Source organism: Pteronotus mesoamericanus, unplaced genomic scaffold, assembly GCF_021234165.1.
Source record: "Pteronotus mesoamericanus isolate MK-2021 breed Mesoamerican mustached bat unplaced genomic scaffold, CSHL_Meso_final contig_164, whole genome shotgun sequence".
Taxonomy (NCBI): domain Eukaryota; kingdom Metazoa; phylum Chordata; class Mammalia; order Chiroptera; family Mormoopidae; genus Pteronotus; species Pteronotus mesoamericanus.
This window is the reverse complement of record NW_026555065.1, coordinates 1452860-1477686: the sequence shown is the minus strand read 5'-3', so window position 1 is coordinate 1477686 and position 24827 is coordinate 1452860. Positions and strand designations below refer to the sequence as shown.

Sequence of the window (24827 nt, the reverse complement as noted above, 5' to 3'; positions counted from 1 at the left end):
TAGCAAGGAAAAAATTATTGCTCTTTTTGGAGCCTGAGATTCAGGGGTTAGGTGGTCACACACACAAAAACGTGAACTTATTTATCATAAATACTATACAGGAGAGGGGTGTGATTTTAGACTGTACTGAAGGATATTTTGAACTAGGGAGAGATGAGGCAGGGCTTCCCTGATAAAGTGGTTAGCTGAACCAGGAGCTGAGAAGAGAAGGGTAGAAGGAATCGGGCAGAAGGTTCAGAGGAAGCCACCTGCACAACAGCCTGTGGCAGGGGTGAATGCACCTGTTTTCAAGGGACTGAAAGGGAGCCACTGTAGCTAGAGAGCCGAGAAAGATGAAGAGCAATATACAAAATGAGGCTGGAGAGGTAAGAAAGGTCCAAACCATAGAAGGTGGGCATGAGAGGCAAAGGGAAGAGTTTCAAAAAGGAAGGAGATGGTAAGCAGTATGGAACAGATGTTGAGAAGTCAAGTATGATGAAGCCTAAAAAAATACCTTTTGGATCAGGAACATGAAGGTGACTTTATATTTAGCATGAGCTCTTTTTGGTGGATGGTGGGAGGAGAAGCCAAGAAGGTAACCAGGTGGTGGTGAAGCAGTAGAGATAGTGAGTTATAGAAGTGTGGCCGGAGAGAAGTGTGAGAGTTATTTTTTATTTTAAGGAAAGAGTCTTTAACATGTATAAAAGATGATGGCAGGTATCCTTTTGAGAGGAAGAGATTAAACGTACAAGAGAAAGAAAGAATAATCAGTAGTGAACTACATAGTAACACAGGATAGCTCAAAGGGACAGCTTCTTTTTTTAATGGAAAAACAAAAGGACTGGGTAAGTGTATATGATTGATACTGGAGAGATGAGCAAGTTCTGATCAGATCTCATGTTTGTGAGATAGAAAGCGAGGTAAATCTTCTGAGACTGAAGGAATAAATGGGGGCTTAAAGAGAGTGGACATGTTGGAAAAGTAATTGCAGAAAGACATGTAGCTCTGCAATACTCCCCCATATCTTACTTATTGCTGATTTATTTTAAAACGAGCTATTTCATATATTGGTTCCAATAGCTTTTTAGTTGATTTCTTGATACTTCTTGGTAGGTAATTTTGAGTTTGAGATGTATCATTATACAAATAATCCTAATACGTATGCCATACTTTCTTGTTCTTGTTCTACTGTGCTGGCTAGCACCTTCAAAACGATGTTAAATAATATGAGTGTTAATGGACATATCTTTACTTGTTTCTTATGTTAATGAGAATAGTACTAGTGTCACAACATTAAGTATTATAATTATTAATTTTTGATAGAGCTTAATTTTATCAGTGATATATTCCTATATTCCTCTTTTACTGGATATCTTTGTGAGAAACAGATTTTGAATTTTATCAATTCAGAATTGTCAAGGTCACATTTGTTTCCTTTGCCTAATTATTGTCTTTAGGTTTTCTGAATCTTTTTTAATGTTATACTTCTAGTGTGTCTTTAGTTCCCCCTTTTGGCCCCCTTTTTGACCCCCTTTTTGACCCCCTTTTTGAAGAGGGTGTTAAAATGCTTGGGTTTTTTGGGGGGGGGTCTGTGTGTGAAAAGTACAGCCTATTGGAGAAGTGTGGTAAACATCAGGGTGTTTACAGTGAACTGTGAACAAGACTGAAAACCGTAGGAGAGGAGGGAATGTAGTTGCTGACACACGGCACTGGAGGAGTGGGGAGGGGCTCTTCCCATGGGTTGCCTTCCGTACCTCAGAAAAAAGACAGTATCTTAAGTGACTTGAAGGTCTATGAGGTGAGGTGAGATAAGGTAAGATCTTTGTGCAGGCTCCCCATCTATGAGTTAGAGACCTTTTTGAAGTAAAACATTGAAAGAAAATTATTCTTTTTCAAAGCCCAAAAGAGAATTTATTAGTTGTTTTTCAGTCACTAGTTTTAATTCAACTTGTAAAGATATTCTATTGTAACTTCTTACAGTTACCTCCGGTAGTCACTGCATTTAGCATTTATTAAATGCTTATTGTAGAGAAGTTATTTAGATACTGGTATAAAGAGCACTTAATAAGTAGATTATATCTTAATTATGGGGAAAATGTCCAATGAACTTGATAGACAGTTTTGAAGACTTCCAGAGAAAGCATTTGACAAATGCTTTCACCAAATCCATCAGTGTAATGCAATAAATATCAATAGTTGGAGTTAGGTAGTGCTTTTGAAGGGTTAATGGGGACAATATAACATCTACCTAGAAGAGATACTATACCACTGTTAAGGTTTGGGGGTTTTGCTGCTGAATCTCTTTCATGTGATGTAAAATTTAATTCCATATTATCAGTACAAGTAGCATTTGTTAATACCTGATGTCGTTTTTGCTGTTACTACTGCTTTTTGCTTTTTCTTCTTCTTACTATTTGGTTACATGTTTCAACTAGAGTGAGCATACCTTTTCACTATACTTGTAGCTGTGGTTTCTACTTGATCTTTCTTTAAAATTTTATATAAAGCCTTAGGGTAATTCCTAGTTCTGAAGATTCAGCTGTCAGTACATAATTTCACAGTGTTAATTAGCATTTCTCCAGTTTCTATCATACTTGCAACTTTAATTAAATAAATAATAAAGGTGAATAAAGGTTCCCCCCCCAAAAGAAGCCTTTAGTTTAATATTAGATTGATATGTTATATGCTCTAAAATTTAGGCAGATATTAAGGTTACTTGTTCCTCATTAATTGTTAAATTTATAAATGAAAGTAAATTAGCTTTGACACTTCATTTTTTAGAACTTGTGTAACATGTGATCATGAACTCTAAAAGAAAAACTGACCTTTCAGAGGGTATTGTAGGATATTTTTCTGTGATCAAAAGAGGAGAAAAGCGTTTTTTAAAACTGTGAAAGGAACTGAAAGTTGAAATGTGCATTGGACTAGGTTAAGAGAGTCAAAGCAGACAGTGAATGTGAAAGCAAGAACTTGGGAGAACTGTACTGACCTTGGCCATAAAGTCCATTCTCCTGGCATCTCTACTCTTTCCCCTTGGTTTCTAGTGCCAGCTTAATCACCAAGCAGATGCATGATCATGAGCAAGTTGCTTATCTTTTTGTGCCTCAGTTTCATCAACCTTCACTTAGAAAAATGCTTACCATGCTAATGTTCCATAGGACTTGAGGTTTAAATGAAGTAGGTAGTCTTAATGTTGACTGCTTCAAAACTGTATGTAAGTTTAAGATAGATGATGGCAGTGGCTATTTTTTCTTTTGCTTCTTTCCAAATCACTAGATCCTCCACTTGATTCCAACACCAAACGGGAAGTGGGCCTTCTCATTTAGGTCTCTCTTACCCTTCATAAGCCTCGGCCCTTTTTTCTTCCTCTTTCCCAATCACATACCCTTCGCTCTGCCTTGTCCTGTAGATTAACTCTTTCCTTTGTCCCCCTTTCCTTCCTCCATCTCTGGATAGTTGTTCTGCTGGTAATGGATATTCATCTATTCATTTGCCAAACTAGCAGCTTCTCATTGAGAATCTTTAATTTTCCCTCTGCTTGTTTTGATAATAGCCCAAGTAGGCTCTTTTTCAAGAACTAGTTAAAGGCATAGAGAGAAATTAAATAAGTATAGGTTAGGAAGCCAATCTAATTTGTAATTTTTAAAATAACTATTATTTTATATATATCTGTTACCTCCTAATTACAGCTCATGATTACTTTAGCATATTATTGGCTTTGGTTTATATTTAGTTGTAATCATGTTTTTTTATATGTGCTTTAAATTGATTAGCTTCAAGCATAGGTAGTCTGGTAATATAGAAGCATGAGAGACCTGGCTTTATTACTGGAAAGTTGCAAAATTAGGGCAAGTTCTTTTACTTCTCTACAGTCTACACTTTCCTCATCCATCAAAGTAGGTTTCTGATCACCTCAGCAGCTTTTTGGTTAGGATTAAAAGAATTACTCTTCATGAAAACACCTAAGATAGTGTTTGGCATACAGTAGATGTTTTAAAAAGCATTAGTTTTCTTTCCTTGTCACTGTGTGATTAAATTAGATGTACTATTTACTTACATGTGTTGTTTGTTTTTTGCATCTTTTTTTTTTCCAGAACTATTCCATGGCAGTATATCTTGTAAAACAATTGTCCTCAACAGTTCTTCTTCAGAGGTTACGAGCAAAGGGAATAAGGAATCCGGATCATTCTAGAGCTTTAAGTACGTATGATAAACTTACTTAATTTGAGTAGCTGAACTGTTTTGGTAAAGGTTAGAGTAGTATTTTCTAAACTCAAGAAATTTAGGGTTGTTTTTTGTTTTTTTTTTAAATTAGTCTTTACCATAGAGGATTGAAAACACTGAACTGAAAACCTTGTTTTGAGCTAGAATAAATTGACTTGAATAATTGAATATCTTTGTCATGTCCTATATTTTATAATCTGTGTTTTACTGATCTTAAAATTACCTTTGTAAAGTTAGTACATGAACATGGATAGATATTTTACTAAATCCTCAGAAAGTAAATGTTTAAGAAGTCCTAGGAGATGGAAAGGAAATCTTTGCATATATTTCATAAGAATTATTTTACATATAAGATTATCCAGAAAAAATGTGCAGGGATATATGGTGACTACATCCCTGCATTAACAAAGCAAAAAGAGAGTCAGTGGAATGGTAGAAATAATAATGAAATAAGTTCAGCTGTTAATTAATTATGTGGCCTTCGACAAGTCACTCTACTCCTATGAGGCTCATATTCCTCATCTATAACTAGGTTTGTACCACATGGTTTCTAAAACCCCTCGAAAGTCTGGGTTCATAGGAATGAATAGCTAGATAGTTCACTTTGTCCTGTTGAGTGAGCTGTAGTAGGAAGATCTGCAGATTTATTCTTCTGGCCTCAATATTTGAGGGTTAAGGCCAGAGTTTGTTGGCCTTTCTAAAGAGGTGAACAAAGGTCTTCTTTTATTCTCTTCTCTCTGAGAGAGATTTTTCATGGGTGGATTTCGGAATGGGGCTGGGTGCTTAGAGAATAAAATTTTTACTGACAGGAGTTAGATAGCTACCCTTTAAGAATTCTTGATGTGAATTGATGAATGAAGCCTACTATTGGATTTTGGTTAGGAACAGTAAGGCCAGCTTTCCTCTCATCTCCTTTTGTGACATAACTGTTGTCTTTTTAAAACATGTTTCTATGCCAGAATAAAAGATCCACTACCTCTGAGTATCTGTATATCTACAATAGTTCATTGGAGGATTTTTCTAGAGGCTTTTTAAACAGGCAAATAATCCTGAGTCGGGGGTGCACACTTTCGGCCGACTGGGTTGGCATTTGTTGACAGATAGTGGAGAGCTAGAATGACAGCAGTGGCTTGGGGTCTAGGGGAGTGGAAGCACCATTTGGCAGGGACAAGCAGATGATGGGGGATCCTGAAATAAGAGAAGAATCCAGCATCTATTTTGAAGGAGAATGCAAGAGAAGAATTTTTTTTAACACTCTAAAGTCCATTCCTGGTCATTCTACTGAGACTCTCTGTATTTGCCTCATAGTGCTAGAATCTCATCTAATTAGAAAGCATTCTGGAATTAGGTGAGCCTGTGTGGAAAAGGTAATATGAAGAAATAACGGCAGATGAAGCTGTTATACTTGATGATGATGATGATGATGATGATGATGATGATGATGATGATGCAGGCTGTCTTTGTGCAAGCTCTTTAACTCCTTCCCATTTTGTAGCTGTAGCATCATCTGGAGGGAGAGTGGGAAAGTGAGCCTAGAATCACTCTTATTTTCTGGAAGTATCCACTGTTAGCCACTATTAAGCAGCAAAAGCTGCCTAAATCAAAAGCAATTTATTTCATCTCTGCTACAGTGCTGGAAGTGAACAGTGCATGCAGATTGGGTAGGATTTTTATGGTAGTTAGTATCTTATCTTATTGGCCTTGGGAACCAAAAAAACATTGATTTGGATCCCACCAATAAGACATTTGCTTTAACTAACTAAAGAACAGATTGTTTGCCTTTGTGCTCTCTGTAAAGAAATAACTTTCCTAACATATTAACTGTGCAATTAAAAGATTATGTAAAACAACTTGACAGAAGAAAATGTTGGCAGGTTTCTCAGATATTTTTGAAGAATCAAATTAACTGTAAATATGAGTCACTCTTATCAATGAAGTCCACTGGCAAAGTTTTAGTAGTCAAATCAGGCACTACTATATTCTTGAAAGAATAACGTTGATAGTATTTAGACTTTTTCCAAAGAAATTCATTCTTTGATTCATTTGATTAAGTAGATTTTTATATTGTGGTTTCTACATTTGTGTAGAATTGTCCCTTGAACAACTATCACAAAAATAGTCCTGTACTAATTCTTGGTCAATCAAGTTCCTGTTTCCTCTTCCTCTGCCTTTAAGCAAAACTTGGTTAATCACTTAATTAATTAAAACTTGGCCATATTTGACTCAAACACCATTCCCACTCTCTCAGTGCCTGTGAATGCAAGGCACTGCTACCAGATGTGAATTCTCTAAACTGTCCATTTCTTCCTTAATCTTAGGGCCACCATAACTACTTAAAGTATCTGCACCTGTACCCTACCCTACTTTATTTTCTTCAGTCACAGGAGGAAATGTTCCTTTTCCTGCTTAACCTTTTATTCATTTATTCTTCTTACTCAGGAAATTATATTGAGTCTACTATGTTCCAGGCACAGGAGACTATAGCATTAGACAAGACACATGCAACCTCTGCATCCCCCAGAAGTTTGCAGTCTGGTGGGAAAGGCAGAATTAAATGATTGCACAAGTCATTAATGAATTACAGTTGTGACATGTGCCTTAAAGAAGAAAGACAGGGAACTCTGGAGGTAGCAACAGGAGACCATAGCCCTCTCTGTGCTGTGATGTTTAATGGAAGGTTATAAAGATGAGGAGCAGTTAAGCCCCAAGATGGGAGGGGGGATATGCTAAGAGACAAGGCCAATGGAGCTGGACTAGATAGTACAAAGGAGGAGAGTGGGCAGAGAGATGGCCACATAGGTGATAGACGGATTTTTAAGCAGAATGACATGATCAGATTTGAGCAATAGAAAGATCGCTGATGACTGAATTGAAGCGGAGGTGAGGCTGATGCAGTGATGCCAGTTTGGAACCCATTGTACAGATAAGAGATAAATATATCTTCCACTAAGGTAATGGTGAAGGCATTATGCATCATCATAAATGATGGCAGTGGAGGAAAACGGACAGTTTGAGAAGTGTCGAAGGATAGACATCGTGGTGGATGACGTGGGGAGTGAAGGAAAAGGAGAGGTCAGGGAGTTCTGGGCTTCACAAGCACCAGGTTACAGGGTAGTGCCATTTACTGAAATGGAAAAAAAACAGTGTTGAAATGATCATGTTGCAGGGAAAAGATCGGAGTGCATTCTTAGACATTTGGTATTTTATCCGGCTATGAGACATCCAGAAGGAGATGCTCAGGAACTGCAGTAAGAGACGTAGCTCCCTCATACAACTGCTCCCTGTCCTGTATTTTCATTTCCCTCTCTACGGTCTCTTTTTGTCAGCTTTCCCTTTCAAGTTCTTTTCTTCCTTTAAAAAAACAAAACAAAACAAATTGTTCTGGAGGTAGAGCTCTGTATTCCTCCTATTGTTCTCATCCTAGTTTCTTGAAAGAGTTGTCTATACTTACTCTTTCTGCCTCCTCACTGTAACCCGTTGTGATCTTTAACTCCTGTCTTTCCACTGAAACTGCTCTTAGAGATGTCACAAAGCAAAATCTGATTGCCAAATTTAATGCTTTTTTCCCCCCAGTTTTCATGGGGTGTGTGTATGTGTTTCATACCAACCACTTTCTGCTTGAAATTCTCTTCTGACTCTTACTCCTCAATACTTGCCTTCAACGTATTCTCTTAAGGGAAACATGTTAAATGTTTGTTTTCCCAGGGATTTCATCCTTGGTCCACTTTTCTCTAGAGATAATCACATTCAGTCTTGTGGTTTAAACTAGCACCAACTCCCAAATAGATATCTTCACCCCAGACCTTCCCCTCAATGTCATATATAGATGTATAGCTAACTGCTGTGACTGAAACAATCCATTGATTCCTCAGATGCAAGTATTTAAAACTGAACTCACCAAGTTCTATCAAACTTACACTCTTATTTCTCAAATCTGTCTGTTCTCTCTCTGTACCATCACTGTTCTTGTTTAAGTTCTCATATCCTGCCTTTATTTTAAAAAATTTTTCTTAAATAACATATTCTCCTTTCTTGGCTTCTTGTCACATCTCTTCTGATAGTAACCTAAGTGATTAATACAGATCTAATCTTTTACCATTCCCTTGCAATCCATGTTTTCTTACCACCAGTGGAATAAAAACTCCAACTTTGTTATGACATGTGCAGCTTTCCATGATGCAGCACGTGCTTATTATTTTCCAGTGTCATCTGTATTCACGCTTCTTCTCATACTTTGTTTCAAGAATACTGAATTATTTTCTTTTTCTTCAGTGCTTTGCAAGTATTGTTCTTTATGCCTCAAAACTTCTCTGTTTGCCTCCTTTGCCTAAAACTCTAGTTATTTTCTAGATTTCACATTCTCCACAAGATATATCAGAACCCCTCAGTGTAGATAAGTTGACTTCTAGCTGGTTTCCTGAACGTACCTCCATCAGCATCTTTATTCCCTACTGGACTATGAGTGCCTTTGGGCAGGAATTAATCTTATTTTTCTTTGTGCTCCTAGTGCTTAGCATAATGCCTATCTAGCACATAGTAGATCCTCAGATGTTAGTTGAAGTAAACTGCGAAAAGAGATCTAGAATAAAAATCAGGTGTTTGTACCTCTGTTTCCTTGCCTCTAAAATGAAATATTGGACTTAATATATTCAGCTGTTTCCAGCCTATAAAATAATCTAATATTAAGAAAGGATAGAAATTATCTTCAGAAAACAAACCTAGAACAATACTTTGTAATGAAACAATCTGTGATGTTGGAAATGTTATACATTTATACTGTCCAATGTGATAACCACCAGCAACTGTAGTTATTGAGCACTTGTAATGTGGCTAATGCAACTTTAGGCTAAGGAACTAAACTGTAAATTTTATTTAATTTAAATTTAAATACAGCCACATGTGACTAATGACTAACTCTCATAGCCTTGACAAACAGAAATTTAAAAAAAAATTAACTTTAGCCCTGGACGGGTAGCTTGGTTGGAGCCTTGTCCCGTGAACCAAAGGCTGTGGGTTCAATCCCCTGTGAGGGCGTGTGTGGGAGGCAACCAGTAGATACTTCTTTCTCTCTCTCCCCATTCTTCTCTCTAAAATCAATAAGTATATCCCTGGGTGGATTCATTTTAAATGTGTCTAGCTGTAACTTTATTATAGATCATATAATAAAATACTGTTACCACAGCGTTTCAAAATGATACAAGAAAACTTTTAACTTCTGGAAGACTTCTCATGTTTTGGTTGATGCAGCCAGATGAATATTGTGTCTTGTTTTTATTTTTTATTCTCTTGGCCACAAAGAATAAGGTACCTACTTTATTTTTCTTCCATACTTTCTTGTGATTAAATTTAACATGGTATTTTTTTTTCCTTTTTCAGTATGTTTACTGAAGTATAGTTTATAAGCAATAAAAATTCACCTTTTTAAAAAATATTTTTATAAGTTTTATTTATTTATTTATTTATTTTTAGAGAAAGGGGAAGGGAGGGAGGAAGAGAGAGAGAGAAACAGCAACATGTGGTTGCCTCTCACACGCCCTCCACTGGCCTGCAACCCAGGCATGTGCCCTGACTGGGAATCGAACCAGCAACTCTTTGGTTGATAGGACAGCACTCAATCCACTGAGCCACACCAACCAGGGCAAAATTCCCCTTTTTAAGAATACAGTGTGATGAGTTTGACAGGTGTATGCAATCGTGAACCACTGTCACAAAATAAAGAACATCCTTCACCCCAGAAAGTTCCTCTGCGGCTCTTTGCAGCCCGTCTCATTTCCTTACCTCTAGTTCCCATAACAATTAATGAGATTCCTGTTTCTGTAGTTTTGCCTTTTTCAGAATGTCAGATATTTGAAATGCTACAGCATGTACCCTTTTGTGTCTGGCTTATTTCACTTAGTATAATGCTTTTGAAGTTTTTTCATGTAGTTTATTCCTCTTCATTACTTAGTAGTAGTCTATTTATTCGTACCATATTTTGTCCCTCTGTTTATCCGTTGATTTACCTTTAGATTGTTTCCAGTTTTGCACTGTCATAAATAAAGCTGCTAAAACATTTACATTTTGAATATGGATATCCCAGTTTTGTATACATACATTTTCATTTCTCTTGGGAAAATATTTAGAACTGGGATTTCTGTGTCACGTGATGAGTGTATGGAAAACAGATTAGCAATGTCCTATAAAGTGCATATACTATTTTTGCATTCTCATCAATGATGTGTGAGATTTTGAGTTGTTCCCAGCCTCACTAGTGCTTTGTATTGTCAGATTGCTTTGATTTTAGCCGTTCTGGTCAGAGTGTAACAGTATCTTAGTGTAGTTTTAACTTGCATTTTTTTTAGTGATTAGAGATGTTAAGCATCTGTTCATATGCTTATTTGCAATATTTCCAGCTTTGATGAAATGTCTGTTAACATTTGTATATGATTCATATATATGGGCAAGGGAAGGTTAGAGGTTCGTTTCTCCCTATAAAGATACACAATTGTTCCATAAACTTTGATGAAAAGACTATTTTTTCCTCCACTTAATTAACTTGGCACCTTCATAAAAAAAAAAAATTGACCATAGAAGTATGAATCTATTTCTGGACTCTGTTATTTTCCATTGACCTATATATATCTATCCTTTTGCCAATACCATAGTCTTGATTACTGTAGCTTGATAGTAAGTCTTAGAATTAGTCTTCCAGCTTTTTCTTTTTTTCAGAATTGTGCTTGACTAAATCAAATAACTTAAAGTCAAGTAGAGCTTTTTTTTGAATATGGATATCCCAGTTTTGTATACATACATTTTCATTTCTCTTGGGAAAATATTTAGAACTGGGATCAAATAGAGCTTTTTCCAATAATATTAGGTTAGTACAGTATTCTAAAATCAATCAGCATAATTTAGACCTCAAGGAACTAAAAAAAAAAAAAAGATCATATGGTCATCCATATGATGCATCCACAGATGGAGGAAAGGCATTTGATCAAATTCAATATCCATTCATGATTAAACTCTCAGCAAAATAGAAAAAGAAAAGAACTGCTTCTGTGTAATAAAGGGTATTTATAAAAAGCCTTTACTTAATATCATAGTTACTGGTGAAAAAGTTTGAATGCTTTACCCCAAGATTGGAAACAAGGCAATATGTGATCTTAATACTTCTGTTTGGCACTACCCTCAAGATTCTAGCCAGCACAATAAGGCAAGAAAAAAGGAACATGTAGATTAGAAATGAATGGATAATTATTTTCTGTATTTGAAGGTGACCTCATTCCCTATGTAGAAAAAATCCTAAAGAATCAACAAAAAGCTGTTAAGACTAATACATGCCTTTAGCAAGGTTGCATAGTAAGTACACAGTCAATTTATAAAAAGTTAATTGTATTTCTACTAGCAGTAAACAATTGAAAATTGAAAATCAAAAAGCAAGAATTTACTGTAACAGCCAAAAATAAGGAATGCTTAGGGATACATTGCACAAAATATGTGTAAGATTTGTGTGCTGAACAGTAACAAACATTGCTGAAATTAAAATAAGACCTGAATAATGTATAAGATATACCTTGTTCATGGATCAGAACACTCATTATTGTTATTGGAGAGATGTCAGTTCTCTCTAAAGTGATCTGTAGATTAAGTCCAATCAAGATGGTAGTACGATCTTTGAAAGCGTCTTTACATGAAAAGATTGGCTCAGATTGAGTCTGTAATGGCAAAGGTGAAAGAGAGAGCTTTTAAAAAAACAAATTGACAAGCTGATTTTAAAATAATTTTGGGAAATTATCCCACCTCTGGGAGAAAGTGAACATAAAAATCACATTTTGTTTCAAGTAACAATACCTAATACTTACTAAGTATGATGTTAGATTATTTTAAAGCATTTTACCTCAGTTAATTCATTTAATCTTTAAACCAATGTTTGAGGGATTATTATTATTGACATTTACAAAATAATGAAACTGAGGCATAAAGAAAGCAGATGACTTGACTAAGGGAAAATTCTGACCTAGGCTGGTTTTAGATTGGGTTTTACTACTACCACCTCAGGTTGCCTCTCCTATTTCTTTTTTCTTTTTTTTTTTTTTTGAATGACTAAACACTGAACTTTGTTTTGCATAATGCTGATCTATGGTATTTCTTCATTAAGTGGAAGATTAACTAGACAAAATCCAAAGCCAGTTACTGTTCCCATTGCTGTGTATGTGATGGGTACTGGAGACATGAGGAATGTTGGTAATCACATTAGAATTCTATTTGCATGTTTATTTTGTGTTGCAATTATTTGTTACCATTAAAAAAATACTATTTGTTAAGTGTATCTTTGTAAGAAAGGGTTGACTAAGATTGGGTCTAAAATAGGAAAGCCATACTTTTTATAATTTACATGTATCAATTAGCATAGGTGATATGACAACTGTATTTTCCAAGCTAAAAACATAGGGGTTATTTCAGCTGTGAGACAGCCTATGAGGTATATAGATTTAAAAATTTGCGATTTCCGGCCATGAAATGACTTTTTAAACTACCCATTGGTGTCCCTCTTTCCCATTTTGATTCAGTGGGAAATCAGTTAGAAAGCTCTATAGATAGTTCTGATGTACATCTTAGTTGAGATCACTGACTTAGGAGACAGTTGAGTGTAATATCTAAGATTTGGACCATCTCAAAAAATTTATTTATTTAGCTTTTTTTATTGTTCAGATACATTTGTCTCCATTTTCCTGCCACCACTTTTCCCTGTCCTACCCACCCCCACCTTCTACTCAGTCCTCCCCACTTTGGCTTTGTCCATGAGTCCTTTATACATGTTCCTTGACTTGACCCTTTTCCTTCTTTTCCCAGTTACCCCCTCTCTCCTTTCCTCTGGTTACTGTCGGTTTGTTTTTTCTTTCAATGCTGCTGGTTATATTTTTCTTGCTTGTTTGTTTTGTTGGTTAGGTTCCAGTTATAGGTGAGATCATATGGTATTTGTCTTTCACCCCCTGGCTTATTTCACTTAGCATAATGCTCTCCAGTTCCTTCCATGCTGTTATGAAGGGTAGAAGTTCCCTGTTTCTTTCTGCTGTGTAGTATTCCATTGTGTAAACTTACCATAGTTTTTGATCCACTCATTTACTGATGCTTCAAATACTTGAATATTGTAATTTGTGCTGCTATGAACATTGGGGTGCATAGGTTCTTTTGAATTGATGTTTCGGGATGCTTAGGGTATAATCCCAGCCGTGGAATTGCAGGGTCAAAAGGCAGTTCCATTTTTAGCTTTTTGAGGAAATTCCAAACTTTTTCCATAGTGGCTACACCCACCAACAGTGTACTAGGGTTCCTTTTTCTCCACAACATTGCCAGCACTTGTTGTTTGTTGATTTGTTTATCATGGCCCTGGCTGGTGTGATTCAGCAGATTGAGTACTAGCGTGCGAACCAAAGGGTTGCCAGTTCGATTCCCAGTCAGGGCATATGCCTGGGTTGCGGGCCAGGTCCCCAGTAGGGGGCGCTTGAGAGGCAACCATACATTGATGTTTCTCTCCCTCTCTTTCTCCCTCCCTTTCCCTCTCTAAAAATATATAAAATATTTAAAAAAATTTAGACTGTATGATCACTATGTTTAATAAAGGCAGAATTTTTAAAAGTTGATTTGAGAGAGACAGAAAGAAAGATGGATTTGTTGTTCCACCTATTTATGCATGCATTAGTCGACTCTTGTATGTGCCCTGATTGGGGGTCGAACCCACAACCTAGGCATATCGGGATGGTGCTCTAACCAGCTGATCCATCTAGCCAGAGAAGGCTGGAATCTTAATTCCCATAAATGGTTTTCAACACCCAGGCATTTACTCAGAAATCATTCTTCTTTGTCTGAGTACTTTTTCTCTCCCCATTTTCTTTACTCTGTGTTAACTACCTGTACACAGTTGTGCTGCAGCTCTGAAATTCTGTGATTGGCTGTGTACACAGTCACTACACATGGGCCCCCTTTCCATATAAAGACTTGAAAATTATTGTAGAACAGTTCAAAAGTTATTGGAATATTACATTGAGGCATCTCCAGTCTCAATTTTATGTTGCAGTTTAATTGAAGTTCTAAATTGCAGTTTTTAGAACAGATGCCTCAGGTTTCCACATGAGAAGTATAAAAGTCCCTTCTTATATTAGACTGAGTAACAGAATTCCATTAAAAGTGAAATTACTAGTGACCTCTCTCTTAAGAACCATTGGAATTTTGAACTGACTTAGAGATTATCTAATGTGGGTCCTTATTTTGCTAGAAGTAAAATTAAGCTCAGAGAGGAGGATTGATTTGCCCAAGCTAGCATAATTGGTTTATGGATAAATAAATGTACAACTCAAATAATTATATGATTAAAAAGCAGCTGAACTATTTTTTTTTCATAATTTGAAGTTTGAATTATGTGTTTTGTAAACAGTATTTTGTTATCTGAGTTTTGGGAAAATTTTTAAATGTTTTATAGTTGCTATTTATTAATTTCTTTTAAGATAATATTGGTCATAGTTTAAAAGGAAGAGTTTTAAAAGAAACAGGGTCTGCCATCAGCTGAATATGTCAACCTGCTATAGAGGTTTCCTTTATGTTACTGCAATGCAGTTTTTGCTCCATGGATGAGAAACAGGAAACTTACAGGAAATGTAGGCAGTCTATAGATAGACAATGGTTTTCCTTCCTTTGTTCATTATAGAAATTATAAACCGTATAACTTTTATCTTTCCATTCAGTTGACTGGAAAATAATTGAACAGATTTTTTTGAGTTCTGTTTTTTAAGGTTCCTCATTTTAAGTTCTGTGTTCTTTTCTTATAATGCATTAGTGATGTGTCCTTTGTAAACTTTTCTGTTTGTTTTCTCTTCATCTAATGTCAGTTAAAGAGAAATTGACTGCGGATCCAGACAGTGAAATAGCTACAACCAGCCTAAGGGTTTCTCTACTATGCCCAGTAAGTGTTAACTAATATTTACTTTCCAGAAGATTTAACACATATACTTCTCTTTTAATAAGTATTTTCAGTATTTGAGAAATTTTGTTTACTTTTGAAATGTACCTGCCTTTGTTTCAGTTTATAAAGGTGGAAAGGCATTATTATTTAGTTCTTGGATTTGGAATCTGAACAAACTTACAAATATAAAATTTTTTCTACTCTTAGTAAATCATTTAAATATCATTTGTGATTAATAACTGTATTCCAGTTTCAAGTGTAAAATCTCCAAATAAGGAATGTTTATCTCAGTGTACTTATAAAAATTCATTTTTAAAAATAATATCCTTCTGAAAAAAAATCTGACCATGATTACCAATATAACAATTTTGCCAACAATGACTACATTATAAGAATCTGCCAGTTAAAAACTATTCTCTTTAGCCTGAATAATTGAATTGGTTATGCACATAAAAATAACCTAGATATATTTTTAAACCAGAAAATGAGACCAAAATCAATCATTTGTACAGAATAAATATAAGGCCCAAGGTATACTAAATAATTAAACTTGTGAAAATGTTTTCCAAAAAATGTGTTGTGAAGGTTTATTTGCGAACTAGTTTGATGTTAGGCTCACTAATAGTAGGAGTGGTAAATGAATATGGTTTTCATACAAAAATAATGTGAACAACTAAATTACTTTGACATTTTGATTATCTTTTGTTATATAATTCAAATTAATCATATATGAATTAGAGAGAAAGTATGGAGAATGAGCGGATACAGCTGTTTCCTGGTTTGCTTGGATTGTTCAGGCAGGATTGATACTGAAACTTTGTTTTTTTAAAAATATTTTATTTATTTTTTATATATTTATTTTTCTAAATACTTACCCGAGGGTATGTTTATAAATTTGAGAGAGAGAGAGAAAGGAGAGAGAAAACATCAGTTGGTTGCCTCTCATACATGCCCTGACTAGGGATAAAACCTGCAGTCTAGGTGTCTAGGTATGTGCCCTGACTGTGAATCAAACCCATGGTGCTCCAACCAGCTGAGCCACCCAGCCGGGGTTGATACTGAAAGTTTTTAGCATCGAAACCCTACTACTCTGTAATGAAGAAACAAATAAATTAAACAGAAATTAAATGTTATTTGTTCTACATCTCAGTCTTTCTTAATTTATAAAACCTCAAACACAAAATGAAAAAGTCATTCGCTCTTGAATTAGTCTATAATACTGTAGTGTATATAGCTCTTTTTAAAGAAAACTTACTTTGTCTCGTAAGTACTAAAGGAACTCCATTGTTTAACTTTTGTAAACTATAGAAAAAAATACAGTTAATAAAAAACACCAAATCCTATCCTTTATTCCTTTTTATTCCTTACCATAGTCATTCCTTAGAGAAAATATTTTGACTCTAAGCTTTTTATGTTTTTATTAAAAAAATACTTTGCCAAATATATGATGCAATCATTGACAAAAACTGAAGGGAGATGTAGATAGCAGCACAACAACAGTAGTAGACTTTGATACCTCACTTTCAATTATGGATACAAGAACTAGACAGAAGATCATTAAAGGAAGCAGAGGACTTGAATAACACTATATATCAATTTGACTTAACAAATTTAGGCAGAATATTCCATCCAACAGTAGAAGATTACATATTCTTCTCAAGTGTATGTAAAACATTTTCCAAGATAGAGCGCATGTTCAGCCACAAAACAAGTCTTAACCAATTTAAAAATAAAATCCTAATAGTATCTTCTCTAACCACAGTGGGATGAAACTAGAAAACAATAGCAGAAAGAAAACAGGAAAATCTACAAATAACATGGAAATTAACACACTTTTAAACAAACAATGAGTTAAAGAAAAAGTCACAAGGGAATCTAGAAACTATCTGGAGACAAATGAAAACAAAATTCATTGTATACCAAAACTTATGGAATACAGCAAAAGCAGCAGGAGGAGGGAAGTTTATAGTACTAAATACTTATATTAATAAAGAAGAGAGATCTCAAATCAACATCCTAACTTACCTCGAGAAGCTAGAAAAAGAAAAATAAACTAAACCCAAAGTCAACAGAAGGAAGGGAATAACAAAAATTAGAGCAGAGATAAATTAATGAGAATAGAAAAACAATATAAAAAAAAATCTATGCGACCAAGAGTTGATTTTTGAAAGGATAGGCAAAATTGACAAACCCTTAGCTAGATTAAGAAAAAAGAGGAAAGGTTCAAGTAGCTAAAATTAGAAATAAAAGAAGACATGAGACCTGATGTCACAGAAATAAAAAGGATTATAAGAGATTATTATGAATAGTTAAATGCCAACAAATTGGGTAACCTAGAAGAAATGGATAAATTTCTACAAACAACCTATCATGACTGAATCATGAAGAAATAAGAAACCGAACGAACCTCTAACTAGTGAGGAGACCAAAAAAAGCCCGGGTCCCCGTGGCTTCGCTACAGAATCATACCAAACATTTAAAGAAGAATTAATACCAATTCTTTTCACTTTTCCAAATAATTTAAGAGGAAGGAACACTCCCAAACTCCTATGAGGCTGGTATTACCCTCATCCCAAAATCAGACAGACAAATTAAAAAAACAAACAAACAAACAAAAAACACCCTACATCAAATATCTCTAATGAATACTGATGCAAAAAACCCTTAACAAAATACCAGCAAACTGAATTTATCAGCACATTAAAAGTATACACCATGACCAAGTAGGATTTATGGCTGGAACGTAAAGGTGATTCAGCAAACAAAAATCAGTCAATGTAATATACCATATTAACAAAATGAAAGACAAACAATGTGATCATCTCAATTGATGTAGAAGAATATTTGACAAAACTCAACATACTTTCCTGATCAACACACTCAACAAACTAGATTAGAAGGAAGCTTCCTGAATAATAGTCAGCTGAGTAAAACCCACAGTGAATTTCATAATGTGGAAAAACTGAAATACCTATCTTTAGCAGGGGTGTCCAAACTTTTGGCATCTCTGGGCCACACATTAAATACATTGTGACACGTAATCACAAAAAAATCTCCTAATATTTTAATTAAATTTATGATTTTGTGTTGGGCCACATTCATAGCCATCCTGGGCCACATATGGCCCGTGGGCTGCAGGTTGGACACCCCTACTTTAGAAGGGTTAAAGCAAGGATCCCCACTCTCACTATTATTCAGCATAGTGCTGGAAGTTCTAGCCAGATCAATTAGACAAGAAAAGGAATTGACATACAAATTGGAAAGGAAGGAAATGATTTGTTCACAGATGACATTTTTTATGTTGAAAACCATAAAAATTCCACAAAAACTGTTGGAACTAATAAACAAATTTAGAAAAGTTGTAGGATACAAATACAAATCAACAGCCAGGAATTATTTACCTCTCTATACACTAACAATGACCAATCTGAAAAGGAAGTTAAGAAAACAATCCCATTTACTATAGCATCAGAAAAGATAAAATATTAGGAATAATCTTAGCCAAAGAGATAAAAGACTAATACATTGAAAACTACAAAATAAATGATCTACATATTCAGTGCATTCTCAAAATCCCAGTGCGATTTTTGGCTACATACATACATACATCCTATAATTTCTACGGAATCTCAAAGGACCCCAAAAAGCCAGAACAGTCTTTTAATGAGAACAAAGTATGAGGTCTTGCCCTCTTCTGACTGAAACATAGTACAAAGCAACAGCAATTAAGATGGTGTGGTACTGATATAAAAATAGATAATATAGACCAGTGAAACAATATACGAGGCCTAGAAACAAACTCTTGCATATATGTGCAAATGACTTTCAACGAAGGTACCAGGACTCTGCAGTGGGGAAAAGACAGTCTGTTCAATAAATGACATTAGGAAAACAAAACTGTGTGTTTGGGTCCAGTATAATGAAATTGGACCCTTACTTTGCAGTATATCCAAAAATTAACTCAGAATGGATTAAAAACCTACAACATAAGACATTAAACTAGTAAACTCTTAGAAGAAAACATGGCAGGGTGGAAACTTCAATTGAATAAGCAATGATATCTTGGCTATGATGTCAAAGCACAGGCAACAAAAGCAAAAATAGACAAAAGGACTACACCAAACTTAAAAATTTTCTGCCTGTCAAAGGAAATCAACCGAGCAAAAAGAAAACCTATGGAATGGGAGAAAATAATTGCAAACCATATATTTGATAAGGAATTAATATCCAGAATACATAAGGAACTTGTACAACTCAACAACAAGAAAATCAAACACCTGATTTTAAAATGGGCAAAGGTCTTGAAACAGACATTTCTTCAAAGAAGATAGAAAAATGGCCAATAAGCACATGAAAAGATGTTCAGCATCACTAACCACTAACGCAAATCCACACCACATGAGATATCACTACGCATCCATCATGGCAGCCACTATGAAAAGAACAGAAGATACCAACTGTTGGTGAAGATGTCAAGATGCTGGAACCCTTGTGCATTGTTGGTGGGAGTGTACGTGCTGCAACCATTATGGAAAACAATATGGTGGTTTCTCAAAAAATTAAAAACAGAATTACCACATGATTCAGCAATTCCTCTTCTGGGTATATATCAAAAAGAATTCAAAGTGGGATCTCAAAGAGATAATTTTGCACATCCATGTTTATCACAGTAGCCAATATGTGGAAGCAACCAAAATGTCCACTGAGAGATGAATGGATAAAGAAAACATGGTATATGCATTCAATGGGATATCACGCAGCATTAAAAGAAAGGAAATCATGTCATATGCTACAACATGGATGTACCTTGAGAATATCATGATAAGCAAAGTAAGCCAGTCACAAAAGCATAAATACTATATGATTATACTCATGTGAAGTACATAAAATTGTTAAAAATTATAGAAACAGAAAGTGGATGGTTACCAGAGACTGGGGTGAGGGGAAATTTGTGCTTAGTAGGTATAGATCTGTTGTATAACAATGTGGATATACTTCACACTACTGAGCTGTACACTTAGAGTGGTTAAGGTGGTAAATTTAATACTATGGTTTTTTTAAAAACTACAATAAAAAATACTGGCCAGATGTATGTGTGGTGGATTCCTGAGTAACTAGATAAATATTTTAACAGGCTATGCTGTAAAAGGAATCTGGTATTTTTTTTAACATTTAGAAAAATAGTTCACAGACCAGGTAAGTGGAGGATGAGAAGACAAAGATTAAAAAAATGGCGGGGGGGATCTGTGCTTATCCTATTTTCTTTCCCCCAAATCTTGATTTCCACCCTCCTCCTCCACATGATTTCTTGCACCCCATTCCATTATAAAACATCAGTACAGAGAATATGAAAAATTTAGAAAATTCATAAGCTTCATCTTCCATTTAAATTACTGGAAGAACTCTTTTTCTCCTGCAGTTTCATTTTAAAAGTTACAGTTGTGCTAATGTATATATGACATTTTTGTCATTTAACATGTAGATGAAGCATTTATTCATATAAGCAAGCACTACAGTACAAATCTTGACATTTTTATTTCTAGAACTAGTTTTGAATTTTATAATTCATATATCTTTGCTATTATTAGAAAATGTTAATAATCACATTGTGCTTCCTTGAACCTCTTAATTTAGTGGGTCAATTTTTGCTTCTTTCCATATTCCCCCTGCTAATCCCTCTTTAGTTTCAATAATTTTAGCAGTTCATTTGAAATTGACATCTGCTTTCAAAATTCAGATTATAGAGAAAAAACTATAAACCATAATTATAATAATTTTATGGATTTTTATTTTGCCTAAGGGACAATCCCCTTTACAATGATTCTGGAATAGTAAGGCAATATATTATGTGTGTTTTTATTCTATAAAAAGTAAAACTTAATAATGACAATTCATCTATATATCAAATTTATAGAATAATAAAAGAGATTTGTTCCCTTTGAAATATGTAAATATGATATCTGACTGTGCATTTGAATTGCCCTTGTTGTGATATACACAGCTCAGAATAAATGAGTTTCTGTTGTTTGTGTGCCATAGAACTAAAGGCAATGAAAATAATTGAAAATGTTTTTGCTCCCTGGGAAATTTTAGTTCTGATTTATTAAAAATAGAGCTAGAAGAATGTTTGAGACCCTGCTTTGTAAGATACTCCTCAGACCTGTAAACTCAAATACAAATGACTTGGCTTTGATAGAAGTAGTAGTAAAATCCTTGGAAATTTATTTATGAAATATGATGAAGAAAGAGTTGTGAAATTATTCTTAATATCACTATTTCTTTTTACAAGGTTAATACATATTTTATTGGCTAAAAGGGTCCTTTTGATATAAGCTGGTTTAAACTTAAATTTAGCTTGGGTGTTTTGCACCATCATCAATTACTAATATAGAGCTACTATGTATAATAAGGTTAGTGGCATTCAAAAACTCATTTGGTAGTTGTTTTCAAAGTGTGTATTTGCAAATGATAGCAGATATCCACCACATCCTACAAAGGGGTAGGGGGAATTTGTAATTACAAGATAAAGATGTTCAAAGCTCAGATTCTGTAGTGATACCAAGTTAAAGAAATCAGTGCCCGTTTGTAGAGAAGTATTTAGAATTGAGTGACTGTTTTTAAAAATCAGGAACAGGAGGAGGATTAAATAGTTACTTTGTGATTCTTTGTAGTAAGGCATTTGTGTGACAGCTAATAAACAGTGCATTTGAAAGTGAACTTCTCCTTTCTTACACCTATTTATAAATGTTCTTCCTGTGCCACTCATGTGGTAGTGTTCCTTAAAAACTCTGTAGGTAAACATGTCAATGTGGCTGATCATAAAGGCGGTAAAGTTGCTCTCTCACCAAAAAGATAAGCTGACAGGTGGAGATTATAGGGATGAAGGTATGTGAGACGAAGACCTTGTCTTCTTATCTATTGTTTTCATAAACTATCAGAAGTAGCCTGCTAGTTACGCAGTACATGAGCGTGTCTACTACTATGTATTTGTCTAGGATTCATAGTCTCTGATTTCCCTACTTAGTATTAAGGCAGTAACAAAAATACCTACTCGGTAGGAATTTCCACTTCACAGATAAATTAAGCTCTGATTTAGAATGTAAAAATTTAATTTAGCACCACCAACCATAGTGTTATTTGGAAAATGTCTTTGGTCTTTGGACTGATGAAGCATGCCTTGGCTAATGGTAAATAAATGCTTTTTTCCTTTCTAAGTGCTAGTTTGTTCTTTGTGCCCTTTTGTCAGGTGCTTATATAAATCAAACTATAAAAATTGAATAGAAGTATACAAAGGGACTAATGAAGTTGTTGAATACTGTATCAGTACAGAATTGAAGAATGAGCTGAGGTTTGGATGGGTCTCTTAATAGTTTGCAAAGTGATTTGAAGCAGATATGTTGCTGTACTTTAATAATGGGTGACATACGAGGTCTGTCCAGAAGGTATCCAGCCATATGATATGAAAAAGAGAAAATTTTTGAAGAAGATACAAGATACAAGAAACATTGTACATAGGACAATGATGCCTCGGTCCCCTTCAAAGTATGCACGTTGGAACCTCACACAGTTCTCCCAGTTGCCATCGCCTGCCCTATTGTATTTTCCTGAATCTCATCGACAATATGAAATCTTTTCCCTTTCAAAGGTGATTTTAATTTTGGGAAAAGCCAGGAGTCACAGGGTGCCAAATCCAGGCTGTAGGGCGGCTGAATCACCTGGGTGATTTGATGTTTTGCCAAAAGATTCTACATCAGACGTGATGCATGAGTGGGTGCATTGTCATGATGAAGCTGCCAGTCACCAGTTACCCATAGCTGTGGCCTTCTGAATCAGCTGGATGGTTTCTGCGGAGAAATGTTCAAACTTCACTCAAAATCTAATGCAGATTCATTGCTCTACTCACTCAGTCATTTTGAATGCGATGACCACACAGTACACATTCTCAACAGCATCTACTGCCCCCAGTGACTAGTACAGTGAAGTTGTCATTGTTCACACATGTGCCTTCTAGTCCACTCTTCTTGGCTGCCAGGTTACATCAGTGTTGCGCAAACTCATTTTATTAACAATGCCTGGGCTTTTCCAGATGGACAGATCTCATATATTGAGTACTCAGTATGTTTCAGGCACTATGCAATAAACCATTTAAACCCCATAACCTTCTAATGTTGATGCTGTTTTTATCCCCATTTTACAAAACTGAGGCTCAGAGAGACTAAATAACATTCAGGATTCAGAAGTAAGTAGTGAGGCTGGGATTCAGACCTAGGTAGTCTAACTCTAGACTCCTCTTCAGGACTGCCTCATGAAGTGCTGTGTACAGCCTCCACGAATGGGGCCTCCTAAAACTGCTCACCCTACACAGCTGAGGCCTTTGTCAGTACACCAGACCATCTTCCTGCTGTATCGCAGGTACATTTTCAAGTGCCAAAGATAAGGAGATGAGTCCAAGGTGCTTCTAGTAGGAGGGAACATGCACATAAATAGTATAATCATATGCAGGAGAAAGTTAGGAGCACAGAGAAGGGAACTGTCATTTTTTCTGCATCCCTCCTGTTCATGCTTCCTATGCTGTAAACTGGCATTGCTCCTTTCTCCTAAGTTTATAGCACATTCTGTGCCCTTTTTTTATTCTTCATCACTATATCCTGTTGAAGTAAGGAGGAAACAGTGTTACTTCAGAGATAGAAAATGAGTCCCAGAAAGGTTAAGGATCTTTCTTAGAAGCTAACAAATCATTGATATCAGAACAATAATTTAGGGCCCCAAATGACAATTTCCTTGGTAGACTAGGATATTGCACATTTCCCCAAAATTATTCTAAGCCAAGAATCTTTTCCTCTTTTTTTTTCTTCATTTAACTTACAATCTTTTTCAAGCCTTTATATTTTATAAGCTCGCAAATGTGTGGAAAATCTTTTCCTGGTATTCAGCAAATAATGTGGTTATTGAAAATAGGTAACTTCTATACTACAGGCATACCTCAGATATTGAGTGTTCAGTTCCAAGCCACTGCAGTAAAGCAAGTCGTAATCTTTTTGGTGGAGGGTCTTGTCTTCAATTTGTAAAAAGAAATGCACACCTGTGAAACAAAAATAAAGCAGAGTGCACTGAAATGAGGTATGCCTCTTTATGGGCATTGTGGCCTCTGTGGGCCCATAGTGGTAATACAGCTGCAGCGTACAAGGTGTTCTCCAGGGAAGGGGGTGGTGATACGACAACTCCCTATCGGAACAGAACGTTGCTGTGTAGCTTCTCTGCCTTGAACCACTAGCAGCTTACCGACCAGACGCAGCAGATTTTATTGTACATAGGACAAGCTCAGCCTGTGTCAGCCTAGGCATCATTTTCAGGGCAGTAAGATAATCTTAAAATAATGCTGGAGGTGCTAGAGGTCCGAGGATGTTGCTGCATCGCTTGTGATAGTGCCCAGTGAGGGAGGAAATACAGAGAGTGCACATATTTGGCTTCCACCCAGAGCTGTCATTTGGCAATTAAGTCAAACATTGTGGGGAATGCTTGCCATTCATTTCATTTTGATCTGCAGACTACTTTCATTCAGATACCAGGTTGACAGTAAATGCCATTGTATACTGTGGTATTTAATAAGACAAACTTTTTTCATTTCCAGGTCCCCAGTAGAATGATTCTTAGCTGTTTTTAGATCAGGGATTACTCTTAAAAA

The 24827-nt window shown here is 35.4% G+C and overlaps 1 protein-coding gene across 1 annotated transcript in view; it reads left to right on the top strand.

Annotated features, from left to right (window-relative positions):
* The window catches only part of PIAS1 (protein inhibitor of activated STAT 1), a 110859-nt gene that overhangs the window by 73074 nt on the left and 12958 nt on the right, over nucleotides 1-24827 (top strand). The window contains exons 7-8 of the mRNA XM_054565231.1: nucleotides 4074-4179; nucleotides 15069-15142. Of these exons, the coding sequence (XP_054421206.1) occupies nucleotides 4074-4179; nucleotides 15069-15142 (180 nt within the window). The remainder of the gene's footprint in view (nucleotides 1-4073; nucleotides 4180-15068; nucleotides 15143-24827) is intronic.